The sequence below is a fragment of the Talpa occidentalis genome, unplaced genomic scaffold, assembly GCF_014898055.3.
Source record: "Talpa occidentalis isolate TD23 unplaced genomic scaffold, MPIMG_talOcc4v2.1 talOcc4.13, whole genome shotgun sequence".
Classification (NCBI taxonomy): Eukaryota; Metazoa; Chordata; class Mammalia; order Eulipotyphla; family Talpidae; genus Talpa; species Talpa occidentalis.
In genome coordinates this window covers 31,158,167-31,169,947 of record NW_023601322.1, presented here as the reverse complement: position 1 = coordinate 31,169,947, position 11,781 = coordinate 31,158,167, and the positions used below count along the sequence as shown (strand labels likewise).

At 37.9% G+C, this 11,781-nt stretch overlaps 1 protein-coding gene across 1 annotated transcript in view; it reads left to right on the top strand.

Annotated features, from left to right (window-relative positions):
* The first annotated feature begins 271 nt into the window (after positions 1-271).
* Positions 272-11,781, top strand: part of ASXL3 (ASXL transcriptional regulator 3) — a 170,995-nt gene continuing 159,485 nt past the window's right edge. Inside the window, exon 1 of the mRNA XM_054694109.1 lies at positions 272-449. Within this exon, the coding sequence (XP_054550084.1) occupies positions 396-449 (54 nt within the window). The 5' untranslated portion in view covers positions 272-395. The remainder of the gene's footprint in view (positions 450-11,781) is intronic.

The window sequence follows — 11,781 nt, the reverse complement described above, 5'->3', positions numbered from 1 at the left end:
CGTCGCCATTCCCCGTGACGTCAGAGTGTATTGTTGTGCGCGGGGCCGAGCGGAGCATCCCCGGAGCTGTCACCGCGGCGGCCGCGCCGGCGGCGCAGCCCGAGCCCCGCACGAGCGAGCCCGGCCGGCGCCGCCCCCGCCCCGTCCCCGTCCCCGGCCCCGCCGCCCCCGCCCCCGGCCCGCCCGCCGCGCGCCGCCGCCGCCCGCGCGCCCCCACCCAGCCCACCCCACCCCCTCGCTCCATCCCTCCCACCCGCCGCCGCCGCCCGCGCGCGCCTCCCCCCGCGGAGCGAGTGCGGGTCACCGGGTCACTGGGTCATTGTCTCCGCGCCCGAGCCCCGAGCACCCCGTGGAATCCCCCACGTCATCAGCAGAACCATCAATGAGATGCAAACATGAAAGACAAGAGGAAGAAGAAGGACCGCACCTGGGCCGAGGCTGCCCGCCTGGTACGTTCCGCCCCGCCCGCCGCCCGCGCCCGCCGCCCGCGCGTCCCGCCGGCCCCGCGGCTCGCCCCGCGCGGGTCTCCGCGGCGCCGACGGCCACTTCCAGCCCGAGCCGCCGCCCGCCCGCCGGCTCCGGCTCTTTGTTATTCTGCGGGAGTGGGCTAGCCCCGGGGCCCCTGTGTGTGTGTGTGTGTGTGTGTGCGCGTGTGAGTGTGTGTGTGTGCGTGCGCGCGCGGAGGGGCGCAGCGATTATCGCGGGGAGCTCCCCGCCGGCGCGCCCGGGACCGCCCGGGACACTTCCCCGGTACTTCTCTCTCCGGGCTCCGCTGTGCCTGCGCCACGGGTGAATTTCCGAGCGCTCGGCCCGGCTCGACTTCCCTCTCTGCCACTCCGGAGACCTTTTGTGTGGCAATTACCACTCCCTCCCAACCCCTCCACCCCCTGGAATTTCATCAATAACTCTGTGCACGGTCTGTGTGTATGTTCGGCGTTTGTGAGTTCATACATTTTACACGTGCATGCACGGTGTGTGTCCGACACGGACTTGTGGGGCGTGTGCATGTGGGCTAGGTCTGTGCGTGTCTGTGTGCCGTGTCGTGTGCATTGTGTATGCACACTGATACGTGCATGTTTTGTGTGGCTCAAGTTCGTTTGTGTTTGTAGGTATTGTGCTCTGCTCCGTATTTGTGTGTATATTCTGTGCACGTGTGTGCAATTTGTGAGTGTGTGTCGGGTGTGTGTGTGTTTGGTGAAGTTGGGTGGGTGTCATTTGTACTGGGAGGTGATTAAGAGTGTACAGCTAGGTGTGTTTTACTGCTGGCTTCCTGGGCGGTGTTACTTGGCAGCTTTTCCTTTTCTTGAACCTTTCCGCGGAGCTTACGTTTTAATCATCGAAAGAATGTCTCTATAGAAATGCTGGTTGGCGGAGGGGCGTCGGCGTCTTTGGTTTGATGCATGTGTATGTGTGGGTTTTTCTTTCTTCATCTTTTAAAGGACAGCTGTAAACGGATTTTTTAAAGGATATTTCTGTACAGTGTGTCTCTCGGGAACGCAAGACATTACATTTGAAGCTCAGCCTTTCAGGGATTTGGCTACCAAATTAAATATTTATTCACCAACTTACTGTTATAAATTGGCCAAAAGAAAGCAGATTGCATGCAGCATGGGGAGGGGGGGCTGGAGGGGGGTAGAGGGGGAGAGGCCCAGGGACGTGTTATTGGGTTGACTTTGTAAAGATTGTTTGACTATAACTGTGGTCTTTTTTTTTTTTTTTTTTAAAGCTTTTGAGTAACTACATCATGCCCAAGGAGAACATTTGTCAAAAGTAATTATCTGAGTTTGGTTGAAGGGCCTTGCTGGTATGTCTCCAGATTCTAGCAAAGGATTTTAGATAATTGGCCGGATTGCCCTGTGAAGAAGTGACAAAAGTCCTTGTTAATTGCAATCTAGTTATTGGTAGCAGAAATGGCCAGGCCCCTTTGCTTCATCTCTTAATTTGTAGTAGTGTTTGTTATGATTTCTCCCCTTATCTGTGATTGCGTTAATCACTAAATCACTCACTCTCTGTGGATGAATGGGCAGGTGATAGTCGTTCTCTAATGAACTGCATCTGGGAGAGGGAACTTATTTGTGAGGAATATGTGAAAAGTAAGCAGTAAGTGCTAAGTAGATGCCAGATTGATGCTATCACTGAATTTTTGCTAGAGCATAGTGCATTACTTATTGTTTGCTCAGTCATTAATTCAGAATTTGTGGGGGTGTGCAAAGCTTCTGAAAATGCATTATTCAGGCTCCGTGGAGTGGCAATCAAGTATTATTATAGAGTTTCAGTTTATGTATTTTAAATAAATGAACAATGAGTTGATTTATAAATATTTTAAAATAATGATTCATGAATTAGCCATATCTGCCTGCAGATAATAATTTAACAAATGACATGTTCTGATGGAATTCAAATCTAACCCTTTATATGCAATTAATGTATGTTACTATTCTTGAAAGTACTGTGCTTTATTTGATCTAATCATAATATGTCTCTATTGATACATCTTGAAATAGATTTCTGAGTCACAGTTTTTGTTAAAAGTTGCATTTTCCTCTTGCAAAGTTCATTGATGGGAAAAGACACACTAGTAGTCATCAACACAAAAGAATTAATGATAGACCAGATGTCTCTATTTTAACCAGACATATTGAACTAGTAGTTATGGTAATTTTTCAATTTGGTTCAAGTTATTTTTCCCCTGGTAGTTGTACAAATGTGTATGTATTAAAAATGTGACAGTTGAAATAAAATACTGAATAAAATAGAAAGTGATTGTACTGGAAATATCTTTTTCAGAAATTTGCATTAAAGTGACACGATCATTAGTAACTTATTTTGTGAATAACAGAGAAGCAGGTTTATTTGAGTAATGGTGACTTTTCATTTTTTATGATTGCATCAAAGTATACAGACTTAAACTCTCTTCCAAACTTGCTTGAAAAACATCTTTACTCTTTTAATTGACACTATTAATTTACATGTAATGGAAAAGGAATGCTTTTTCCTTAGCATTTCTATGATGTGTACTATTAGTTCGTATTTCATAGTGCCCTTGCTGATTTTGCTGTGGTTATTGTTGTTAAGGACTTTTAGCTTTTCTCTAGCAAATGTTAAACAAGATGTCTGATTTTAAAAGTAAAGACTGAAGGATGGAATGAAAATAAGCAACTTAGTATGTGGTTCTTGCAGTATGTGAACTAAAGAGTGTCCTATTAAGATTAACCTTCCAATTCCTAGTGTATAAATATTATATATATAAATAACATGTGTGAATATATGTTCTACTGGAGTGTGTGTATGTGTGTGCATGAGAGAGAGAGAGAGAGAGAGAGAGAGAGAGAGAGAGAGAAATTATTGATATCATATCAGCATAGAGGAAATGTAAGAAAGATTTCTTGTACTGTGACCAAAAGCTTATATTTAAATGTACCTTAGATTTCATTTTTAAGAAAAATATATATGAAAAAGGACAGTTCTTTCTAGAGTAAGAATTTCCAGTTAACAGCAGAATTTTTGTTTTCTTTCTTTGTGAGAAAAATGTCTGTCTTAAAATCTAAAACTCTGAGTGGCAACTCCAGGGATTTTGTTTTAAATAGAGATGCAGCTATCAAGCTCTACCAATTTTCTCATAGAAGTAGATAATGTTTGTATGTGGTGGACTTGCTTAGCTTAGGAAAGAAATGGTGCTGTAATTTTCCTGTGTTGTCAGGGAAGCAGTGATTATTAACAGGCTGCCATTTTAAAACAGTAATACTACATCTTTTCTTTCTTTTTTTTCTTTCTGCCCTGCATCAGTTGCAGAAATTTCAGCCTTCAACCTCTCCCCTCCCCCTAGGCCTTCTGCAGTTGTGGTTGTTACTTTGCGCATTGCCATTTAATATGGAGCCTGCTCCCAAACCAGATGCATTTTCATCTGTTTTATCTGCTCTTCTAAGGTTGTAGAGTCTCAGAGGATCCCACAATCACATGGAAGTATCTTCTGTCTTAATATTTGTAGACCACAATAAGAATAAAAATCAAAACCATAACTCATGTCGAGCTGGGGCTTTGACTTTAATCCTTTTGACTTTTATCTCAAGTCTTCACTCTGTTACTATAAATACAGTTTAAACCATTGTGAAAGGATCTTCATGCTTCTTTGTAAAAAATGGGGATTTGACAGGACTTTGTTTTACTGCACTAAGGGGTTTCTTTGTTACTGGCTTAACACAGAACATACTGTTATTTATATATTTATTCTAGCTTAATTCTTTTTTTGACATGCAAAAATGTTGTTGCTTTGAGAAGTGCTTTTTGATACTTTCATCACTTTGTTCTATAGGGAATGCTGCTGTTAAGATAATGATCCAAATGTATTAATTTGTTCCCTGAGTTTCCTTCTATTTGTTTTATTCCTTTCAATCTTTGTTTAGTCTTAGTGGCACCTGAAAATAAATCTTAACAATCTTCAATAGCTTTGGTAACATGGCTGATTTATTTGCTCATAGTTTAGGTACATTCACACCGATAATGAATGTCAGTGTTTTTTTTTTTTTTTTTTTTTTTTTTGGTAGTTCAAGGTGACCTTTGGAAAAAAAATAATGACAAATTTACCTCATTGTTGGAGAAAACAGGCACGTACCCCTTTATGTTACAGCAGGGTTACTGAAGGTTTTAAATAAATTGAGAATTTGTAAATCACAGTGTATTAAAAATTAAGTAATAGATTTACTAATTAAAGGAAATCTGTGAATTTTTGCACAGTGAAGATTCTTTTGCATAGTACATTATATTCTAAACAGTCTGCAAAGATTTCTATAAAATAAAGGTGAGTGGTATTGGTAGCTGTTCACATGGAAAGCAATTCATAATTGTTAAATGACTGGTTGCCTTGCCTTTTGTCTTTGTATTGTAGAAATAAATAGAATTTTTTTAGGAATGGAGATGGAGGGGAGAATATGAGGACTGCTTTTGGCATTTTCTCAGTATGCTAGTGATGCTTACATTTCAGATTATGATCAGATGTTAACAGTTGAGAACATTTTGACTTGTGATTTGGGATAAGTCCCAAAGGTACACATGAGCATAATTGTGACAATGCTTATTATAGGCTTTTATTTTCAATCACTTACATTCCAGTTGGTTTGATTCAGCTGGTTTCTGTGATCTAAACACAGTCTCTTCCATGTCTCCATTTCATCATCTGCTTTAGAGATGGAACCTAAATTTTCATTTTGTAGTTTGAAGGACCAAAAAGAGTTTATCTCTGTCTATTTAGGAAAAAAATCAGTTTGAAGTTGGAAAAATTTATTTGAAATAATGTGAAATATGAAATTAGACCTGATGTTAGCATTTGCTGATGTTCTATTTCCTGGTGATATGAATGGAATTTTAAGAATTAATTCTTTAATTTTTCTCTTCTTTGACAAAATCTTTGGTAGCAGATGATGCCTCAGCATGTCAGGAATAGACTCTTTTCTTGATATACTGTAACTTTTGACTTGTAATACCTGTAAAGGAATTTTGTCACAGGAACCTAACTCATAAAGTAATTACATTTAATATTTAATAATATCATAGTTTCAACTCTTAGACTGAAATGCATTGGAAATGTGAACTATGGTCCCAGACATTTTGTGGGCTCCTACATACAGGATTTAAATGCTGGAGAGCATACAAAGAAATATCCTCAATGAGTGTAGAGGAGGCAAGAAAGACTGGAGGGTGACTGAGCAGACACCATCTGTAGGTGTTACATGAATGATCAAGCAGGTGCTAGTTTACAGATTTACAGAAGGGAGAAACTGTGTGGTATGAGTAATTGTGCAAGGCTTAATGGAGTAGATGAAGCTTGGTTTGTCCTTGAAATATGAGTAAGATTAAACAGACAACAAGAGGACAGCAATGTAAGAAGAGAGAAATTCATGGGCAAAGGTGTAGTGTCAGGCAAGGGGAGGAATTCAGGGGTCAAAGAGAGTGAGTCTAGAAATATCAGAAGACTTGAGGGAGTAGGCATTGCCATAAAATTGAAAATTAAATTGTGATAACAATGGATAGGGATTTAAAAGTCTGTTGAAGGCAGTTGCACCTTTTGCTAATTGTAGCATGGGGCAGGTGGGGAAGGTGGTAGTAGAAACAATTAAAAAAAAAAACACAAAACAAAATGAATATCCCTTAGAGAGAGGGGCTACCAGTGGTCTGATTGCATCTCAAATGCTTCCATTACTTGGTAATAAAGAGTCTGGGAATAAAACTGATGTTAGAAATATTTTATTTTAAATAACACAATTTTACGCTGTCCATATCCTTGGCCAAATGAGGCAAAGTAAACATCAGTAAATAATGTACATAAAATCTGTAGAAAACACATAGCACTTTGCTTTTAAAACACTCTCTTGAGATCAGCAGGTAACTGGTGTTATCTCAGAAATTCCATCTCCCAGCATAGTGTCATTAATGATGTATCCAGCATCATCACCCTGACTATAAGGACAGCACCAGCATAAGATCTTTTTTAAAATTCGGCGCTTTCTGATGTTTAAAAAAATAATACAGACATTTTAACTGATAGGGATTTAGTAGAGTTGTTGCATGGAGGCCTAGGGAAGATCTTGCTTTGCAGAACGCCTGCTTTTCATTTCTCTCTCTCTTTTGAGTATCAAAAGTCTGCATGAAGTTGTTGTTAGTAATTTATAACTTAAATTCCCTCCCTCTCCTCCAAAGTTTTTCAGTAGCAGGTCCTGGCTCCCTCCCCGCAGGACTGGGAGGAGGGGCATCTGTAAAGAACCACTTTCAGCTATTTGCCAGCACTGAGTGCCCTGATTGTTCTGCTTTTGTCCCAGCACAGTTGGTAGCTGTGGAAATCTAGCCCTTACTAAAACTTTCCCTGAAGAGCCCTTGGGGAACAAATAGAAACATTATATGATTAGCCACATTGTTTTCATTATTAAACAAATCTACATAAAAGGGGAGCAATTAACAGCTTTATCATCCTGAACTTAGACACCTACCTCTCTTCTCCCCTCACTGTTATTCCCACTTGAAGTGGTAACAATTAACTCTAGCTAGTTTTAATGTCAGCAACTGACAACACTAAATTGACAATAAGCACTTCTCCTGGTTGATTGACATATAGCCCTCTGACACATTTTTATGTTGGTTTTTTAAAGCAGATTCCTGCCCTGGGGTTAGAGCCAAAGGGCTTGTCAGACATTGACTTTAATAGCTGAATTATATAACTTAAATGACATGCAAGACCTTAACTTTGGTAAAACTTTTAGAACTTGAGGAATTCTCCAGGGCAGTACAGTTTATACTTAGTGGACACACTTAGAAACTGCAAGATTTCTTAATATATAGGTGCATAACTTACTTTATGATAGTTATTTGCCAGGAGCTTGTTTTCCATTTCTTAAGCATAAAAGAACCTATGAAAAAGAGATGATTGAAAAAGATTTAACTCCACAAATTGGTATTTTTTGGCAAGTTTTCCTTTCTCTTTCGGTTATGCAGTGGTTGATTTCTGAATATATCTGTGATTTAAAATAAGGGGATAGGATGAACTCTTCATGTTATTCACAAGACATATGGCATTGCCAAATTTTTATTAACTATAATGTATTAGAACCTATTTTAATAATGTGAAGGAATTAGAAACTGAGATAACATCTTTGGCCTTGTTTTCCAATTCAGACTTAGAGAAGAGACACGCAAAAAGAACAGATAATCTTTTATTTTAAAAAGGGTTTGTCAGACAATCCCCTTCCTTTACAATATATTTCAAAACTTTGTAATCAGAAATTCTTTTAATGTCTTTCCTAAATCTTTTCTGTTTAGTTTGATTTCCTTTCTCTTTTAAATCAATCCTAGGAAACCAGTGAAAACATTTTACATCACACTTTTTCGATCTTTTCCTTGTTCTCTTTCAAGAACTTTTTTGTTTCTCCTCTTGCTTGCTCAGGGTCCCTTTCTCCTCTCAGTTTTCATTTTGGTGTTGATGTACTTCAGAATTCTGTTTGACCCTCTTTTTTATTCAATTTCCCCTACCTCTACACATATTCATACCCAATAGCAATTCTCCCTTGATGAGGACGCCACCTTGAATAATTCCCTAAATTTCAGGCTTACATTGATAATTCCTATTATTTATCTGTATATATGATAGCTGTTTCTAATAAATCAATTTAATTCTTTTAAATATTTATTGGATAACTCCCCCAAAACTGCCATACATTGAACACAAGAAGGAATGTGACAGCATTCCTGTTTTGGGGTTTATCTGAATGTACCTAAACACATGCTATCTGTGGAAAGTGGCAACTCTATTTCCTAAATATGGCTAATGTTTAGCTTCTCCTGTTTCCATTCACTATATTTTATATAGGTCTGCTCTTCCAACTAATTTTGTTTCTAATCTCTTTTTCAAATTTTACCTACTGAAGTTACATTTATTGTTTTACATCAGATCTTAATCTGACTGAATTATTTGTCTTAAAAATTTTTGTGATTACCTTTAAGACTAAGAGGTCAGGGGAGCCCCTCTGATATTGGCAGCACTTTTGAAAAAAGTAGAATATAGTTCTTTTTCATAAAAAATATGCAGAATTAAGGATGTTCTGTCCATTATATATCATACAAATCTTTCCATCTTGTAGTAATATCTATAGTCTTAGTTTTAGTTTATATGCTTCTAAAATTTGCAACAAAGACGTTTTTAACAGTAATTAAAATTATTAATAATTTATCAGCTTCCATGCAGCTTTCTTTTATCACATTCCCTCTTTCTAAATTTTTCTAAACCTCTTAACTATTTTTCTTTTTAAGTCAGGGTCACTGGGTTCATAAATACAGTCTTTGTATATCCAAACTGCTTTTTGGTTTGCTCACTCCATTAAAATATCAAATCTTTATATTTTGAGTTATAGATTTACATGAAGTTGTGAGAATAAAAAGTGAATGGACAACTGCACAGAGTCATTTATACCCTCTCCTTAAATCCTCCTATCTTCGTAAATTTTATCTGAATATTATCTAGATTGGGTATTCAAAAGTTGTCGAGAACACTTTGTAGGAAGCATAACGTCACCCCACCCCAATGTGTGGATTGCAGTTCAGAGATCTCTTTACATAGCTCATCACATCTTTTCATTTAAAAAAAAAAAAATGAAGAAACTTGCTAAGAGATCTCATGTTGCTCTCATCTTTGAATGATAGCTTAGCTAGTTATAAAAGTCTTAGTTGAACAACTTTTTACATAGGGATTGTTTCTTCATTACTTTTTGAGTCAATAATAGTGATTCCTTGTCTGAGGTGAGTTTAGTTGTTATTACTTAAGAGTTTATATGTGTTTTAATATCTGGGATTTGTTAGATTATTCTTTGTTCTTGAAATTCTGCAGTTTTAATATTCTGTTTTAAGTTGTTTATGAATGAATTTGTCTTTGTTTCTTACAGTATAATTATCTACAAAGTATACATAATCATTGCCTTTTTTATTGCATAAAATTTTAATCATGTTGTGCTGTAGAACCTCTTTGTTACATTGTATCCCCAGTTAAGTCTGAATTCAATTCTTGGACCTTTTCTAAGAGTTCCCTCAGCATCAGAAAACAACCTTTTGCAACAAGTAGAAAAGGAGGTTTTTTTTTTTTTTTTTTTAAGGTCATAAAGTAATTCATATAATCATCATGATGGATCTAGAATAGAAGCTGGAAAAAACAGCAGGGCAACAAAAACACACAAAGTCAAGCTACAACAATAGTCTAGTTAGAATATTGATGTGAGCATACTACCATCACTGAATGTCTGTTCCTGAGTCATATCACAGGTAGATGCAAATAATTGGCAGAACCTGATTCCCATATCTGTATCCTAGCTTGTAGAAACTGATAAGGAACTTTATAAAACCTCTTTATACTATAATGGAAATATCTCCCTTTTCATAGCAACCATAAAGTCAGCAAGATTAAACCTGAATGCCTCATTATTCCTAACGCCTACTCCTAGCATGTCTGCTTCCCCTTTCATCTTAGGAAAACCACTATCACCTCATAGTTTGTTCAAGTCAGAAACCGTCCTGTCAACATTAATGCCTTTTTCTATTTTTCCTTTTAGCTAGTAAATCACGGAGATCTGACAGTTTTATTTCCCTTTCTTCAAATCTTTATATCTTATATATAAAGACTTCCATTGTCATTTACCTTAACTGAGGTAGTGTATGGTCTAGAGAAAAGGGTATGTATAGTTTAATGATCGACTGCTTTGTATTTGAGTCCCAATTCTGACAACTTACTATGTATTTGACCTAACGCAAATGTTTTTTAACATCTCAACTTTATTTTCATGGTCTATTAAAAGAGAATAGTAGCATTAATGAGCTATTGGGACATTGAATAATTTAAAGTGTATAATGTATTCAGTATAATGTCTAAAATTAGAAGATCAGGTGGTGTTTTTGTCTGGTAGTTTCTATCTTCTTGTTGTTATAGCAGTAAGTTATAGATTACACATAACTAGTTTAAGCACCTTTAGACTTTCCTCCACACAGAATCATTCTCTTAATTGCTTTCAAAATGCTTCTTTAAAGGTATTACTGGTTCATGGTATCTTTAGTATGACTTTGTTCCAGTAGAAAACAGATGACATTATTACCAAGGAGTGATTAAATAAAGTTAATGTGCAGTAAGAAAAGCTCAGGGATAGTGAGACAAATAGGGATATCACCAGCAGAAAGCATTACCACCCTTAGACTTGCAGGGGCTAGAAGAGCAGGGAATGGCTACCACAATGACATGGGTTGTGATTGCAGGAGAAGGGTGTCTTGAATGCAGCTGAGGCAGGAGATAGTGGGTTGTAGCCAGTGGCAGCCTGCGCTCCATTTATAAAGGGAAGTTATGGACATCAGTTTTCTGATTCCTCTTTCCTTACTTTTATTTGTCTTCACTTGGTACTTTCTAATGGTTGAACTCATCTATAAGCCAGACTTTTCTGTTGAGGAAATTATAGATACAACTTACTGTATCACAGATCTGAGTGAAGGAAGGAAGTGAGTGAATTTGAAGTTGCCAGTGGAGAGGGGGGATATAAAAAATATCCCTTTTTCAAATAATGTTTAAAAGCTTCTCATTATTCTAAGAGTATAGTCCAGTAAGTTTCAAAATACTTTAGGTTTGTTTTCTGCATACTTCTCTACTTTCATTGCTTGATTCTCTTGCCATTGGCATTCTAAACTCCAGTCATATAAAAGTACAATTAGATCTTTGAATTTATCGTACTGTCCCATGTTTTGATTTGACTTATGTATGTTGTTCCTTCATTTGTAAACTCTTCTTCCCCCCAAGCCTGCCCTTCCCCCTACTATTCTCCCCCTCTTTTTAGCCTGCCCCCCCCACCCGCCTTTAGCCTGTTCATTCCTGGGCTTTCTTCAAATTTCAGCTTCCTTTGAGAAACTTTTGCATCTTCCCAAAGCACTTTGTAGTTGTGACAGTGTATTATAATTAATTTTTATCTTTTCTTTTTTTTGGTTTTTTGGGTGAGTGCTTAATACAGTACCTCATCTTAATTTGATGCTGATTATAGTTGAATAAGTGAGTGAGTCAAAGAAAATTTATCAAGGCAGCAGTTATCATCTAAGTCTTCAGAAGTTTTTCAACAGATCTGTAGACCATAAAATTTATATATTTTAGATTTATTTCTGAGTGTCATTGATGAATTGCCGCTAAAATTTAGAGAGGGGATCAGGTTTCCCAAAAATCAATTAGACAACTGGTAGATTTTGAATGTCATTTTCTGCTTTCAGTATGCTCAGTGACAC